Source organism: Phoca vitulina, unplaced genomic scaffold (assembly GCF_004348235.1).
Source record: "Phoca vitulina isolate PV1807 unplaced genomic scaffold, GSC_HSeal_1.0 scaffold39, whole genome shotgun sequence".
Lineage (NCBI taxonomy): Eukaryota > Metazoa > Chordata > Mammalia > Carnivora > Phocidae > Phoca > Phoca vitulina.
In genome coordinates this window covers 14783307-14801064 of record NW_022589742.1, presented here as the reverse complement: position 1 = coordinate 14801064, position 17758 = coordinate 14783307, and the positions used below count along the sequence as shown (strand labels likewise).

The 17758-nt window shown below is 38.6% G+C and overlaps 1 protein-coding gene across 5 annotated transcripts in view; it reads right to left on the bottom strand.

Moving 5' to 3' along the window:
* ENOX2 (ecto-NOX disulfide-thiol exchanger 2) overlaps positions 1-17758 on the bottom strand; it is a 285542-nt gene that overhangs the window by 63373 nt on the left and 204411 nt on the right. For all 5 annotated transcript variants that reach the window (XM_032428212.1, XM_032428214.1, XM_032428209.1 and 2 more), the window contains one exon: positions 11490-11624. In XM_032428212.1, coding sequence (XP_032284103.1) covers positions 11490-11586 — 97 coding nt within the window. In that variant the 5' untranslated portion in view covers positions 11587-11624. The remainder of the gene's footprint in view (positions 1-11489; positions 11625-17758) is intronic.

Sequence of the window (17758 nt, the reverse complement as noted above, 5' to 3'; positions counted from 1 at the left end):
TAAAAAAAAAAAAAAAAAAAAAGAATACTTTATCCAGCAAGGCTGTCATTTAGAATGGATGGAGAGATGCAGAGCTTCCAAGAATATGTGACCACTAAGCCGGGCCTGCAAGAAATATTAAGGGGGGTTCTATAAAAGTTGAAAGACCCCAAGAGTGATATAGAACAGAAATTTACAGAGACAATCTATAAAAACAAGGACTTCACAGGCAACATGATGACAATAAATTCATATCTTTCAATAATCACTCATTGTGAATGGCCTAAATGCTCCCATAAATTGGCACAGGGTTGCAGATTGGATAAAATGACAGGACCCATCCATATGCTGTCTACAAGAGACTCATTTTGAACCTAAAGATACATCCAGACTGAAAGTGAAGGGATGGAGATCCATCTTCCATGCCAGTGGACCTCAAAAGAAAGCTGGGGTAGCAATTCTTATATCAGACAAATTAGATTTTAATCTAAAGACTGTAGTTAGAGACACAGAAGGACACTATATCATTCTTAAAGGGTCTATCCAACAAGAAGATCTAATAATTGTAAATCTCTACACCCCCAACATGGGAGCAGCCATCTACATAAGCCAACTGTTAACCAAAATAAAGAGTCATATTGATAATAATACATTAATTGGAGGAGACCTCAATACTCCACTCTCAGCAATAGACATATCATCTAAGCAGAAAATCAACAAGGAAACAAGAGCTTTGAATGACACACTGGACCAGATGGACCTCATAGATATATAGAGAACATTCCACCCTAAAACAACAGAATACTCATTCTTCTTGAGCGCACATGGAACTTTCCCAAGAATAGACCACATACTGGGTCACAAATCAGGTCTCAACCGATAACAAAAGACTGAGATTATTCCCTGCATATTCTCAGACCACAATGCTTTAAAACTGGAACTCAATCACAAGAAAAATTTAGAAGAAATTCAAACACTTGGAAGCCAAGGACTACTCTGCTCAAGAATATTTGGGCAACCAGGAAATCAAAGAAGAACTTAAACAACTCATGGAAACCAATTAGAATGAAAACACAGTGCTCCAAAACCTATGGGATACTGCAAAGGCGGTCCTAAAGGGGAAACACATAGCCATCCAAGCCTCACTGAAAAAAATGGAAAAATCCCGAATTCACCAACTAACTTTACACCTTAAAGAACTAGAGAAAAAGCAACAAATGATGCCTAAGCCATGCATTAGAAGGGAAATAATTAAGATTAGAGCAGAGATCAATGAATTAGAAACCAGAAACACAGTAGATCAGATCAATGAAACTAGAAGTTGGTTCTTTGAAAGAATTAATAAGACTGATAAACCACTGGCCAGACTTATCCAAAAGAAAAGAGAAAGGACCCAAATTAATAAAATTATGAATGAAAGGAGAGAGATCACGACTAACATCAAGGAAATAGAAGCAATTATTAGAAATTATTATCAACAACTATATGCCAATAAATTAAGCAACCTGGAAGAAATGGATACCTTACCGAGACCTATGAACTGCCAAGACTGAAACAAGAAGAAATTGACAACCTGAATAGGCCAATAACCAGTAATGAGATTGAAGCAGTGATATAAACCTCCCAAGAAACAAGAGTCCAGGGCCTGATGGATTCCCCGGGGAACTGTACCAAACATTCAAAGAAGAAATAATACCTATTCTCCTGAAGGTGTTTCAGAAAATAGAAACAGAAGGAAAGCTTCCAGACTCATTCTATGAGGCCAGCATTACCTTAATCCCCAAACCAGGCAAAGATCCCATCAAAAAGGAGAATTTCAGACTGATATCCCTGATGAAAATGGATTCCAAAATTCTCAACAAAATCCTAGCTAATGGGATCCAACAATACATTAAAAGGATCATCCACCACGACCAAGTGGGATTTATCCCCGGGATGCAAGGGTGGTTCAACATTCACAAATCAATGTGACAGAACACATTAATAAGAGGAGAAAGAAGAACCATATGGTCCTCTCAATTGATGCAGAAAAAGCATTTGACAAAATACAGCATCCTTTCCTGATTAAAACTCTTCAGAGTATAGGGATAGAGGGAACATTCCTCAAGTTCATAAAATCCATCTATGAAAAACCCACAGCAAATATCATCCTCAATGGGGAAAAGCTGAGAGCCTTTCCCTTCAGATCAGGAACACGTCAAGGATGCCCACTCTCGCCACTATTGTTCAGCATACTACTAGAAGTCCTAGCAACAGGAATCAGACAACAAAAAGAAATAAAACGTATTCAAGTTGGCAAAGAAGAAGTCAAACTCTCTCTCTTCGCAGATGACATGATACTTTATGTGGAAAATCCAAAAGACTCCACCCCTAAATTACTAGAACTCATACAGCAATTCAGTAATGTGGCAGGATACAAAAATCAATGCACAGAAATCAGTTGCTTTCTTATACACTAACAATGCAACTGTAGAAAGAGAAATTAAAGAAACGATTCCATTTACAATAGCACCAAAAACCATAAGATACCTCGGAATAAACCTAATCAAAGAGGTAAAGGATCTATACTCTAGGAACTACAGAACACTAATGAAAGAAATTGAAGGAGACACAAAAAGATGGAAAAACATTCCATGCTCATGGATCAGAAGAATAAACATTGTTAAAATGTCTATGCTACCCAGAGCAATCTACACCTTCAACGCCATCCCGATCAAAATTCCAATGACATTTTTCAAAGTGCTGGAACAAACAGTCCTAAAATTTGTATGGAATCAGAAAACACCCAGAACTGCCAAGGAATGTTGAAAAAGAAAATCAAAGCTGGGGGCTTCACGTTGCCTGATTTCAAGCTATATTACAAAGCAGTGATCACTAAGACAGCATGGTACTGGCACAAAAACAGACATATAGACCAAGAATAGAGAACCCAGATATGGACCCTAAACTCTATGGTCAAATAATCTTTGACAAAGTAGAAAAAAATATGCAATGGAAAAAAGACAGTCTCTTCAATCAATGGTGTTGGGAAAATTGGACAGCTATATACAGAAGAATGAAACTCGAACATTCTCTAACACCATACACAAAGGTAAACTCAAAATGGATGAAAGATCTCAATGTGAGACAGGAATCCATCAATTTCTTTCAAGATACATCTCCAAAGGCTAGTGAAACAAAAGCAAAAATGAACTTCTGGGACTTCATCAAGATAAAAAACTGCACAACAAGGCAAACAGTCAACAAAACAAAGAGGCAACCCACAGAACGGCAGAAGATATTTGCAAATGACACTATAGACAAAGCACTGATTTCCAAGATCTATAAAGATCTCAAACTTAACACCCAAAAAACAAATAATCAAGTCAAAAAATGGGCAGAAGACACGAACAGAGACTTCTCAAAAGAAGACATACAAATGGCTAACAGACACATGAAAACATGTTCATCATCATTAGCCATCAGGGACATTCAAATCAAAACCACATTGAGATACCACGTCACAACAGTTAGAATGGCAAAAGCTGACAAGGCAAGAAACAACAAATGTTGGAGAGGTTGTGAAGAAAGGGGAACTCTCTTATACCGTTGGTGGGAATGCAAGTTGGTACAGCCACTTTGGAAAACAGTGTGGAGGTGCCTCAAAAAATTAAAAATAGAGCTACCCTATGACCCAGCAGTTGCATTACTGGGTATTTACCCCAAAGACACAGATGTAGTGAAAAGAGGGGCCATATGCACCCCAATGTTCATAGCAGCAATGTCCACAATAGCCAAACCGTGGAAAGAGCCATGATGCCATTCAACAGATGAATGGATAAAGAAGATATGGTCCATATATACAATGGAATATTACTCAGCCATCAGAAAGGATGAATACCCAACTTTTACATCAACATGGATGGGACTGGAGGAGATTATGCTAAGTGAAATAAGTCAAGCAGAGAAAGTCAATTATCACATGGTTTTACTTATTTGTGGAACATAAGGAATAGCATGGAGGACATTAGGAGAAGGAAGGGAAAAATGAAGGGGGGCGGAATTGGAAGGGGAGACGAACCATGAGAGACTATGGGCTCCGAGAAACAAACTGAGGGTTTTAGAGGGAGGGGGCTGGGGGGATGGGTTGGCCCGGTGATGGGTATTATGGAAGGCATAATACTGCATGGAGCACTGTGTGTTATATGAAAACAATGGATCATGGATCACTACATCAAAAACTAATGATGTATTTTATGGTGACTAACATAACATAATAAAATTAAATTAAATTAAAAAAAAAAGATAGAACATTTTAAAACCAAAAATGCAGAAAGTCTATAATCTCAGAATAAAGAACAGTTCTTTCAATTGAGCAAATTTAGCTTTAGGTAAAAATCACTATATTTTTAGTTCTTATATTTTGCAGCAAACTAGGAAAAGTAATATTGACTAGTCCTGGGCTACACACCCATCTTTGGGCTTCAGAAATCACTCAAGCTCCTCACTAGTGTCCATTCCTATATATGAAGCTCTGTATGAAAAGATTCTTTCAGAACAAAAATGTCCAACACACACAAAATTGTGAAGGGGTATGAAAAGTTTGACTTCTCTGAGGTTTGGTATATTTTTTTCTTCATGGAAAATGCAAATTATGTAGCTAATTAGGTTTCCCTTTTTGTTTTGGCTACCTGGTCACAGGTACAGCTCAACTTTAGAAATTGAGTAGGATCCTATGACCTATACATATGAATTCTAATTAACCTCCCTACCTGGTCTTCACCTTTGATATTCGTTTATATTTTCTTAGATGCTGGTTTATTTTACTTGTAATTTTTCTCTTTTATTGTAACCTTACTTATAAGCTGCCTTAAAGTCTTTATGGAATGGGGTGATGTAATTCCACTCAACATTTAACCATTGCCCCCATACCATATACTCTTGCATACTTTCCAGTCATTGATGCATTATTTCCTCTTCCTGGATCATTCTTAGCTCTTTTTTTCCCACCTGCCACATTTCTATATATCCCTGGTCACTGAGCTCAAATATTACCACTTCTGTGAACATTCCCAGACCATGACCACCTACCTATCACTCTCTCTCATCCCACTCTAGCTAAAACAGTACTTTTGTACATGTTTCTAACTAAGACATTTGTTACACTGTAGTGTTGTGATATTGACTTGCCTGCCTCTGTTACTGGACTTTGAGCTTGAAGGCAAGGATTGAGCCATGCCCATTTTGATCCCCTGGACCCTAGTTCAATATATTTTTAATGAATGGATGGCTGAATAAAAGCACAAATGAACAAAATAGATAGGAAGCCTCTGAGTTGTCATTCAAGAGGCATCTCATACATGAGATGTATGAGCTGCATTAGGGAGAAAATATGGGGGTTCTAAAAGTACTGAAGGCAGTATGTGGGCAGGAATCTTATCTTTTTTTTTTTTTTTAAAGATTTTATTTATTTATTTGACAGAGAGAGACACAGCGAGAGAGGGAACACAAGCAGGGGGAGTGGGAGAGGGAGAAGCAGGCTCCTGGCTGAGCAGGGAGCCCGATGTGGGGCTTGATCCCAGGACCCTGGGACCATGATCTGAGCTGAAGGCAGACGCTTAACGACTGAGCCACCCAGGCACCCCATCTTATCTTTTTTTGTTCATTGCTTTATCCGCAGGGCTTCTCACAGTACCTTGCATATAGCAGACCTCAGTAAATATTTCTTGTATGAATGAATGTGCAAATGATCTCACTTGGCCACTCTTTGTAATAATTTCCATGGGGAGTCTTGAGAGTACCATCACTGGGTAAGTGTTAAGCTTGTTTTACGGAGGTACTAATTCTATTTGTTATAGTGTTTTATATATCATTGGCTTTCAGTGAAGTGTCCACCATGCTGATGAACAGTGCTCTCCTTTCTCAGGATTTCAACCTTATCTGCCACTGAAGGCATATTCTTTTTGTGGAAGATATTAAATATAATGAAAGCACAAGTCTGGCTCTCCTTGGGGAGCTTGTAGAGCAGTGGCCTGTCATGTGTCACACATCCTCATTCTTTCTTTCTGTTCCCATCAGAGTTGGCCTTCTGGGTTCAGTGAGAACTGCCTTTTTAAAAAAAAAAAAAAAGAATTTATTTATTTGAGAGAGAGCGAGAAAGAGCAAGAGAGAGCGAGCATGAGTGGGGGTGGCAGAAATAGAGGGAGAAGCAGACTCCCCGCTGAGCAGGGAGCCTGATGGGGGACTCAATCCCAGGACCCCAGGATCACAACCTGAGCCAAAGGCATATGCTTAACTGACTGAGCCACCCAGGCACCCTGAGAACTGCCTTCTTAAAAATGACAACGCCCGTGGATGGGCAGTGTCTTGCTCTGGGAATAAGGTCCATAAGTCCATACTTTCCAACATCTCCTATTATGGAAGTGACATAGTCAATAAAGTGGAGACACCATAAGGAGAGACACTTCTCCTTTGGGACTTCACAGGCTCCACATTTGGATGCTAAGGATATTTTAACTGAGGGGAAAATAAAGGAAGCAGCACACAGTATTCAATGAGTACTCCTTAATCTGTCCATCCTTGGATTCATCTGCAATGATGGGCTGAATGATGCTCCTTAAACAGAAGGCCTGACTCTTTTTGGTCCCTCTCTTCATGTGAAAACTAACATTAGTCTTATTTGACCAGCTTGGAAAAGCAAATACTCTTGCAGGAAAGACAACTGCCAGCCAGAGGGGACCTTCTAATCTGCCATCATTGTGGATTAACTTTATTGAATAGCAGCTGTACAAAACACCATGTTAGATGAAAGGGAGCTCCAAACCAAAACCCAGAGATGGCCTGTCTCTGCTCCCCACTTAATGAACATAATAAGCCAGACACTGCCCTGATGACAAGTATGTGTCCAAGAGACTCAGCTTCCATGACAGTATGGATTTGAGCTCTCTAGGGCAAGTCAAGGAAGCTTATGTATCATTTGTTTTTCATCAATGCCAAAAGCCTTTTCTATTGTCACAGGCCAGATGAAACAGCACACAAAAAAAGGTCTGCTGTCTTGGTAGGAAACCTAAGGGGCAGAAAAGTAGTTGATTACTGAGCCATCAGTGGGTGACCTTGGGGAACAGTTCCACGTGGCTGTCTGCCATTTCCATTTTAAGGAATCTCGAGGGGCCGAGAGAGGATTGGGGATGTTTTAGCCCATTCGGTTAAAACATTACATAATAAAGATAACAGGCACCCTTTCCCAAAACCTGGGCAAGAAGAAGGGTACGCAGCATTGGAGTGTGGTGCCAACCTTCCATTTCTGTGGACACCCCCTCAGATTTACAGGGAGCAGTCAGTGGCGCCATTGTCCAGCACCTCTCCTGGGGAAGATTTCATTTCTGCATTTGTTACCCTTCACCGTTGCTAAGAATACAAATGAGCCATAATTCAATTTTTTGTGAGCCATGTATCAGATGTGAACTTGAGACAATAATAGTAGCTAAGTTCACTGAGAGATTACTGTGAACCAGGCATCATTCTAGGACTTTAATGTATTAACTCATTAATCTTCACAACAACCCTATGACATAGGTGCTATTATATCTTTGTTTTACAGATGAAGAAACTGAGGCCTAGAGAGGTTAGGTAACTTGCTAATGTTTACACAGCTACTTAATGGTAGAACACAGATTTATTTGAACCTAGGCAATCCAGATCCAGAACCGATGTTCTAACCTCATGGTTAAACTGACTTCTTAAAATAATACAGAGGAGAAAAAATTAGTTCACCCAAAACTCAAGTGATTTTACAGATAGCTTCACAAAGTATGTCTCAGCCCAATACTATTGTCCCATGTATTTTTTTTTATATTTATTATGCACCTATTGTGTTCCAGGTCTTTTTTTTATTAACATATAATGTATTATTTGTTTCAGGGGTACAGGTCTGTGATTCATCAGTCTTACACAATTCACAGCGCTCACCATACCACATACCCTCCCCAATGTCCATCACCCAGCTACTCCATCCCCCCAACCCCCTCCACTCCAGCAACCCTCAGTTTGTTTCCTTAGATTAAGAGTTTCTGATGGTTTGTCTCCCTCTCTGGTTTCGTCCCATTTCATTTTTTCCTTTCTTCCCCCATGATCCTCTGCCTTGTTTAAGACAAGAAGGGCACTACTAAACTAAATATCAGTATATCTGGATGGCTCAGTCAGTTAAGCATCCAACTCCTGATTTCAGCTTAGGTCATGATCGCAGGGTGGTGGGATAGAGCCTGGTGTGGGGCTCTGTGCTCCGCGGGAAGTCTGCTTCTCTCTTCCTCCCCCTGCCCCTCCCCCTTCTCATGTGCTCTGTCTCTCTCTCAAATAAATAGATATATAAATCTTAAAAATATATCTGCATTTCTAAGATCTGGTTTCCAAAAAGTCAAATAACTTTCCGTAGAGCATAGCTAAAGATCATTGAAACACAAAGTTGAAGGGGACCCTGAGAATCTATTTCTTCATAGTGCTTAAGAAAATAGGATATAGATAAAGAGGGCTAGAAGTAGAAATTAAAATTACTCTTGACTTTTCAAATGTCTGGTTGGAGGTGGATGTGAGGAATACTCATTAGAGCTGACAGTGGCTGCATGGCACCCAAATGCTTTCAATTTAAGTGGCAGCTTAGCAGCCATTTGAAGGAAGTATGTTAGTATTTCCTTTATCTTAAAGAGCATATAGTACTACTAATAGTAATAATAATGATGATGGTTAACCTTTATGGAGTGCTTATTATATGCCAAACATTGGGATAAGCATATTATTTAATCTTCACAGCAATCCTATGAAGTAGATACTATAGTTATTCCCATTTTACAGATGAGGGAACTGAGGTACAGACAGGTCAAGTAACTGGTGAGAGGTCATATAGCTAGGAAGTGGCACAGCAAGGATCCAAACCCAAGCAGTCTGTCTTTGAGGCCTATGCTGTTAAATACTAAGCAAGATACCCTCTCTGTAGGAATAGCCCTCTGAGTTACTGTTAAGAAAACCTACCTAGTTTTTTAGGCCTGTTATTGTCCCCAGCATAGGCTTTGGGCCTATAATGATGGTTTGGATGATTTTTTTACTCTCTATGCTAAGCCTTTCTTCCTTCACATTATAGATGGGTAGCTAAGCATCAAAGATTACTGTGTGAGCATAGATTTATGTTTAGATGTGGTAATTTACAAATTATCTGATATAAATAACATAGAGTTCCCTTGGCATCAGAGCAGATCTGGCCTCAACATTTTTCCCAGGACATATACCCACACAGTTCAGATTTCTATAAACTGGTAATAATGGAAGGCAAATCAGATTGTCTAATCTCTCTAGACTATAAGAGATTGTGACTCAGGACCACTCCATATGGAGCTATAAAATAATATATAATGTTTTAGTTTAAATTGTATTACAGTGAAATAACGAAGAAGAACTAAATTTAAAGACCTATTATACCCTTTAGAAATATCTGTAAAAAATATATTAACAATGATTTTAAAGTATTTTAATAGCCAACATGTTTGAGCACTAACAATGTGCCAGGCATTGTCCTAAGCACAATTGTCACAAAACCCCTAAGGGTTACGTATTATTAGTCTGATTTTATGAATGAAGGAATTGAGTCTCCTAGAAGATATTTAACTACTCAAGATAAAGCAGTGAAAGAAACAGGCTTGGAAGTCAGGCAGATTGACTCTAGGGTCTGAGCACTTAACTATTATGCAATACTGGCTCCTGTCATAGCACCTGCTGATTCCAGATTGGCCCCACTAGTCATTCAAAACCCAAGGAGATCTATGGTCCAATCATTCGGCCCTCAAAGGATCCCTGGTTGCTCATTTCAATCATGGTTGGTCTAATGGAGTAGGATGCAATCTAGTCAATGATAGTCCAGAGCATGAATTATAGTTTGGTGGGACAGTTCTTTGCCTCTGCCATATATAGAATCCAAGCTCCTTTGCCCTCCACCCATTTCTAATTCACATATTTTTTTTCTTTACATTTGGCTACTTTTATGCTTGTTTCCTAGTTTCTATGTAACCAAATTTCTTAATTTATTATTAAGATTATTAAGCATCATTTCCTACCCTACCATGTCCCCATTATAACTTATAAGGATTCAAAATCTGAACTGGAATTATGAAATTATTTTTTGGGGAGTGGGGGTCACTAACTATATAAACAAATGGCACAACAAAGTGGCATCACTCTAGATCCATTTCTCAACTTTACTGTGTTTGTGAATAACCTGGGGATCATGTTAAAATGCAGCTTCTGATTCAGTAGGTCTGGGCTGGGGCCTAAGATTCTGGGCTTTTTTTTTTTTTTTTTTTTTTTAAGAGTTTGTTCATTTATTTGAGAGAGAGAGGGAGTGTGAGAGAGAGAGAGCACAAGCAGGGGGAGCAGCAGAGGGTGAAGCAGGCTCCCTGCTGAGCAGGGAGCCCGACGTGGGATTCGATCCTAGGACTCTGAGATCATGACCTGAGCCGAAGGCAGACACTTAACTGACTGAGCCACCCAGGCGCCCAGATTCTGGGCTTCTTAACAGCTCCCAGGTTTTGCAGATTATACTTTGAGTAGCAAGGTACTTGATCAGCTTGGTTCTGTCATTCTTTTAAGTAGCATCACAATTAAATGAACCTGGAGATATTAACGTTTAGGATATTTTAAAAGCACTGAAACGGCAATTCCCTAATGTCTTCACAAATCCATTTTAATGGTTAATAATAGTTCTGACAGCACAGAAGACTTTTTTTGTGTTTAAACCAAATGCTTCAGATGCTGTGGCATTTTTCTTCTGATTTTATCCTTAGTGGAGATGGAATCAGTACACCATGTCCATTCTCTTAATGGTTACTATGTTTAAAAAAATATGAACAGGGGCGCCTGGGTGGCTCAGTCGTTAAGCGTCTGCCTTCGGCTCAGGTCATGATCCCAGGGTCCTGGGATCGAGCCCCACATCGGGCTCCCTGCTCAGCCGGGAGCCTGCTTCTCCCTCTCCCACTCCTTCTGCTTGTGTTCCCTCTCTAGCTGTCTCTCTCTGTGTGTCAAATAAATAAATAAAATCTTTAAAAAAAAATATGAACAGTTATTCAATGTGAACAACTTTGGGATGGTTCCCACCATCTTCTTTCCCCCACTTTAGGAATCCATGATTTTTGAGGTGTCTAAGTCCATTCTCATTTCTGCTCCATGTTTATCTGTCTCCTCTAAATCTATAAAATTAGATAAACTTTGTAATTCCTTTCCAAATCCTGTTGTCTTTTATTTCAATGAGCTATTTAAATATTTAATGACCATATCTTGCATCAGATATATCCCTACCTTGCCCATAGTGCAACAGGGAGTATACTAGCAACTACTGGCCACCCAGCCTATAAAGCTCATATTACAAAAATGCACAGTCTAGGCAGAATCTGGTAAATGTCAACTTCAAAATAAGTTGTGTCATACTGTTATATTTATTACCACATGGTCAATAAAAAGAAACACTTGTGACGTGATTAAAAATAGCATACCAGGTAAAATTGGTTGTCCAGCGATTCCCAGTGGTGCCATTCCAAGATTATTCATTGCTGTGGCCCATGCAGTTGGATCAGACATAGGTAGTGTCATTGCAGTGGAATCCACATTCAGAGTTCTACTATTATCAGCTAAAGAGAAATGACAAGTAAAATTTGTTGTATTAAGGTTTCAGTATATAGTTTGCTTAACATAAACTGGCAAACTCTTTACAGAAATGGACTGATGGACAAATGGTAGATAGGGCCTTAATTCCAGCTCTTTACAAGGGTTAAAACAATATGGCTTGAATTGGCAGGAAGTCATAGAATTTGAAAGCAGTTTACCAGATGGCATTTTAGTGTGTTTCTTTCTTTCTCTCTCTGCTCCCTCTGTTCCTTCCTTCCCTCGTTTTTTTTTTTTTAATGAAGACTTTATTTTTTTACAGCAATTTTAGGTTCACAGCAAAATTAAGAAGGTACAGAGATTTCACATGTGCCCCCTGCCTCCATACATGCACAGCCCCCCATTATCAACATTCTGCACCAGAGCGGCACATTTGCTACAACTGATGGATCTACACTGATGCATCATAATCACTCAAAAGCCATAGTTTACATTAGGGTTCACTCTTGGTGTTGTACGTTCTATGGGTTTGGACAAATATATAATAACATGTATACATCATTCAGAATATTTTCACTGCCCTAAAAGTCCTCTGTGCTTGCTTATTCATCCCTCCCTGCCCCCCAACCCCTGGCCATTACTGATCTTATTCCATCTCCATAGTTTCACCTTTTCTATAATGTCATATAGTTGGAATCATACAACATGTAGCCTTTTCAGACTGGCTTCTCTCAGTAGTATGCATTTAATGTTCCTCCATGTCTTTTCATGGCTTGATAGCTCATTTCCTTTTAGTCCTGAATAATATTCCATCATATGGATGCACCACAGTTTATTTATCCATTTACCTACTGCAGGACATTGCAGTTGTTTCCAAGTTTTGACAATTATGAATAAAACTACTATAAACATCCATGTGCACATTTTTGTGTGGACATAAGTTTTCACCTCCTTTGGGTAAATGCCAAACAGTACAATCAGTGGATTGTACAGTAAGAACATGTTTAGTTTTATAAGAAACTGTCAACCTGTCTTCTAAAGTGGCTGTACCATTTTTGCATTCCCACCAGCAATAAATGAGATTTCCTGTTACTCCATACCATCACCAGTATTTAGTGTTGTCAGTATTCTGGATTCCGGCCACTCTAATAAGTGTCTAGTGGTATTTGTTGTTTTACTTTGCATTTTCCTGATGATACATAATGTGGAGCATCTTTCCATAAGCGTATTTACCATCTGTATATCTTCTTTAATGAGGTATCAAAGTTTTTTGACCCGTTTTTAAATTGGGTTTTTTTCTTATTGTGTTTTAAGAGTTCTTTGTATATTTTAGATAAAAGTCCTTTATCAGATATGTATTTTGCAAATATTTTCTCCCAGTCTGTGGCTTGTATTCTCATTCTCTTTACATTGTCTTTTGCAGAATAGAAGATTTTAATTTTAATGAACTCCAGCTTATCAATAATTTCTGTCATGGATCATGCCTTTGGTGTTGTATTTAAAGTCATCGCCATATCCAAGGTCCTTTAGGTTTTCTCTTATGTTATCTTCTAGGAGTTTTATAGTTTTGCATTTCACATTTAGGTCTATGATCCATTTTGAGTTAATTTTTGTGATGTGTATAAAATCTGTGTCTAGATTTTTTTTTTTTTTTGCATGTGGATTTCCAGTTGTTCTGGCACATTTGTTGAAGAGACCGTCTTTGCTCCATTGTATTACATTTACTCCTCTGCCAAAGATCAGTTGACTCTATTTGTGTAGTCTATTTCTGGGTTCTCTATTCTACTCTACCCATCTATTTGTCGATTATTTCGCCAATACCACACTGGCTTGATTGCTGTAGCTTTATAGTAAACCTTGAAGTTGGGTAGCATCAGCCTTCCAACTTTGTTCTTCTTCAATATTGTGTTGGGTATTCTGAGCCTTTTGCCTCTCCATGTAAATTTTAGCATCGGTTTGTTGATACCACAGAATAACTTGTTTGGATTTTGATGGGGATTGCATTAAATCAAGTTGAGAAGAACTGACATCTTGGCAATATTGTGTCTTCCTATCCATGGACATGAAATATCTCTCCATTTATTTAGTTCTTTGATTTCATTCATCAGAGTTTTATAGTTTTCTGGGTTTTTTTCCCAACTGTATATACCATAGGAGCTTGGGATGTTTCCTATTCTTCTCATAGTCTAGTTGCATACAATTACTTCAGCAGCTTCCATCCAAACTACCCATGCATGCAAACCAAGAAAAATCATCCAAGGGCTTTCATAGTAGCAATAAGAAATGAAAAGTTATATTTTTGATGTAATTTCATATCTTTGAGGCAGTAACATTGAATAGAAATAGACATACAATCAACAGATATCAAATTAGCCAATTGAATATTTTGGGAATTAGGGAGACACCAGAGAATAAGCAGATAGAATACATAGTCCCTGCCTTCAAAGGTTATCCAATCTAATTTAAGAGACCAGTGATGGTGGTACTGATTACTACTATTATCACTACTCTCACCACCTCCATCCATTACTACCACTAATTATTGAACACTCACTATATGCTAGGTAAAGCACTTGGCATGCATTATTCTAACTTTCAAAACAACCTAATGAGAGGGACTATTTATATCTCCATTTAATAGATTAGAGGCTTTTACTTTATTTTTAAAGATCTGTTTATTTTAGAGAGAGAGTGTGCGCATGTGAGAGTGGGGGAGGGGCAGAGGGAGAGAATCTTTTAGCAGACTCCCCACTGAGCGGGAGCCTGACTTGGGGCTGGATCCCATGACCCATGAGATCATGACCTGAACTGAAACCAAGAGTCGGATGTTTAACTCACTGAGCCACCCACGCACCCCTAATAGATGAGAGACTTAAAGATCACATATATTGTCCGAGGTCACCCAGGTTATATACTGTTAGCCACTATGCTTTATTATCTACAGTGAAACAATTAAGAAACAATCAAAGAATTAAATGGAATTGACCAGAAATGTTACTGAAGTTTAAGGAATGATGGGCGCCTGGGTGGCTCCGTCATTAAGCATCTGCCTTCGGCTCAGGTCATGATCCCAGGGTCCTGGGATCGAGCCCCACATCGGGCTCCCTGCTCTGCAGGGAGCCTGCTTCTCCCTCTCCCACTCCCCCTGCTTGTGTTCCCTCTCTTGCTGTGTCTCTCTCTGTCAAATAAATAAATAAAATCTTAAAAAAAAAAAAAAAGGAATGAAAAGCTACTGTGGCTTGAGTAATGGAGAAGATAGGATTTGAACAAATGGGCCAGATTTCGACATAACATGTCTTGAGTGATGGGTAGTTATTAGATAAAGAAGAAAGAGGGGAAAAGACATTCCAGGAGCAGTGATGACATAAGCAGACAATGAAGTGGGTTATAACCATGTGCATGTGCATGTATATACTGCATAGTTGGGAGATATATAATCATAAGTCATTGGAGCACAGAAAGACTTATTTTGGGAAATTTCCCTCTGATTACTGATTTCCATAGAAAAATCTTTCCATGGCTTTTCTCCTACCTCTCATGTACACTCCTGCCAATTACCTGAAGGCAACTCTGTTCTAATTGTAGCTTGCTATTTGTTAACATCTATCACATCCTTCTACCCTGGGAACATCAGGGATAATTCCTGGCCTGGTTATTTATAAAAGTGCTATTTTGGAAACTAAATGGTCAGAATAAGAAAATGCAAATGTCCAAAAACATTATTTCTGAAATATTAGTTTGTATCATTCTTCTATGCTGCCTATGTATCTTATCCAAAAACCACTCCGCCCCCCCCCCCCCCACACAGAGTGACTAATGGCCTTAAGCAATTGTTACTATAGTCAGAAGTCACATTTCAGAACTGGTGATTTCTCCATGGATAGAAACTCTAGCCCTCACACCCAGTTTTCAGTGCTCTCCCATGAAGGCATATTATGGCTAGAAATAGCCTCCTTGTAAATGTTACTAAGGAAACAAACATGGGGCATCAAATATCCTTCAGGTCAGGAGTTTGCATATTGATTATTTGGTTCATCTGAACTCCCAATCTCCAGTCCAGGTGAGACAAGTTTTAGGGAATGTTATAGCTGGAAGGGACCCCCTGTTGAGATTATTGAATCTGCACCCTGATTTTCTCTAATGGCTGCAGAATGACTTCAAGAGGAAACATCTAGGTTTAGAAGGAGTGGGCCCCCATGCCAAAAATAATTTCTTGCAACAGTTTGGTTACTCGTTGGCTCTACAGTCCTGGGAAACATAAGAGAATCAGGAATTATTCTTAATAAAGAATTCTGAGATCAAAAAATGAGAATTTACAATGTATCAACCTAGCCAAACTCTGGACTAATTTTTGGGGAGGGGAGAGAATTATCTAAATTATCAGTTTTTTTTTAAAGGACAGTACAGTATTACTATTTTCAAAATATATATTAATTCAAAGTGCCTGTTAAAATGTTAGCAAGTAGAGTTCCTGCTAGGCTTGTTTACATGAACCAGTTGGTTTAGATAAAGACCATGTGTAATTAACAGCATTATTTTGCTATGATAAATTCAGTTCTTAAATTCTTAAGGAGCTCTGCCTTTTCATTTCCCTCCACTCTCCCAACACCCATCTACATCTGTCAAATACTACTCATTTTGCAAGGGTCATCTCAAATGTTACGTTGTCTGTGAAGCCACCTCCCTGGAATGAATTACTCCCTCCTAGTGTGTTATCATAACATTTTATCTAGAATTTGATTTTCGTATGTTTGCTTATTCTCTCATTCCTTTTCCCTAAACCAAACTTTTATCGAGTCTTACTATATGCCAGGTCATGTGTTAGTGACTAGGAATATGGAGATGAACAAAATTCATTACTGCTCTGGAAGAACTCACAATACAATGAGAGCATGACATATAAACAACTAAATATAAATTATTATAATAAGTACTGCAGTAAAACTATGAGGAAAGTGCTATGAGAACAGAGAAGGAGTAATTAAATATGCTGGAATGGCTTTGGTTGTATGTGTTTGGGCACAGAGAGCAAGAGGAATACTAGGGAAGGCTTCTCTGGGAAAGAATAATTTGAAATGAGTCTTTAAGGAGGGATAGGATTTTCCTCCAGGTACTGAATGGAGGATTTGGGTTTAAGAGCATTCCAGCAAGCAAGAACAACTGGACATTACCATTGACTGCCTTGAATTATAGTTGTTGAATACATGTCTCTCTTCTGCTAGCTAGCCTGCATGCTCCTTTACGTCAGGGACTTGGTTTTAGGCATCTTTGTTTCTCTGTTTCTTAGTTCAGTGTCTGGTATAAAGTAGGTATTCAAGAAATATTTGGATGAATGAATAAATAAAATCAACTTACATTGATTTTGGGCACAATAAGCAATCCATGCAGTGACACTCACTGATTATTTATATACCTTTTCAGAATGATAAATTGTCTTAAAAGGGATAGCATAGTTGCTAAACTAATTTTCTCTCCAGGACAACTGAATTGACATGTAGCAATTTACTTAGAGTTACAACCAGAGATAGATGAACCCAACTAATAATTCAGTTTGATAGCATTAGCTATAATCTTTCTCCCATATAGGCACAGTCATACATATAAGCAAGCTTGTAAATTTTTACTTTCAAAGAGAAATCCCAGATGATCGTCTCTGTCTGGCAGCAATCTGGATTTAAGGTCTGCAGTAACAAAATATGTTGTGCTGAACATCTGTTTAGAATCATCACTTAATGGTAGAAAAGTTAAGTCCAGGCCTGATTCACTTTCTAGACTAAAAATGGACATCTAGCAATTTCTTTAAGTGTGTTATAAAAGTAGTCCCATGTCACTAAAGAAAGAGATTGCTCATTTTCCCATAAGTCCTACATTCACTGGCAGTGGCCAAGAATATTCAGAAGGCAAATATCAAGTGCTATCAAATAGTCTTCAAAATGCCTCACCCATCTGAAGAACATGTCCTGCTATGCTGGTTTTCCGTTCTGCCTTGTGTGGCGACTCCTCAAGAGATCACAGGTTGTACAGTAATTGTGAATGAATGTCTTCTAGGTAAGTTGATTGAGTTTATGGCACTTTGGAGCCAGAGTTCATTAGTGCCAAAAAAATAAAAGATTTGGAAGTAATTATCGATTTTAACTTGGTATTGCTCCATAACTATCAA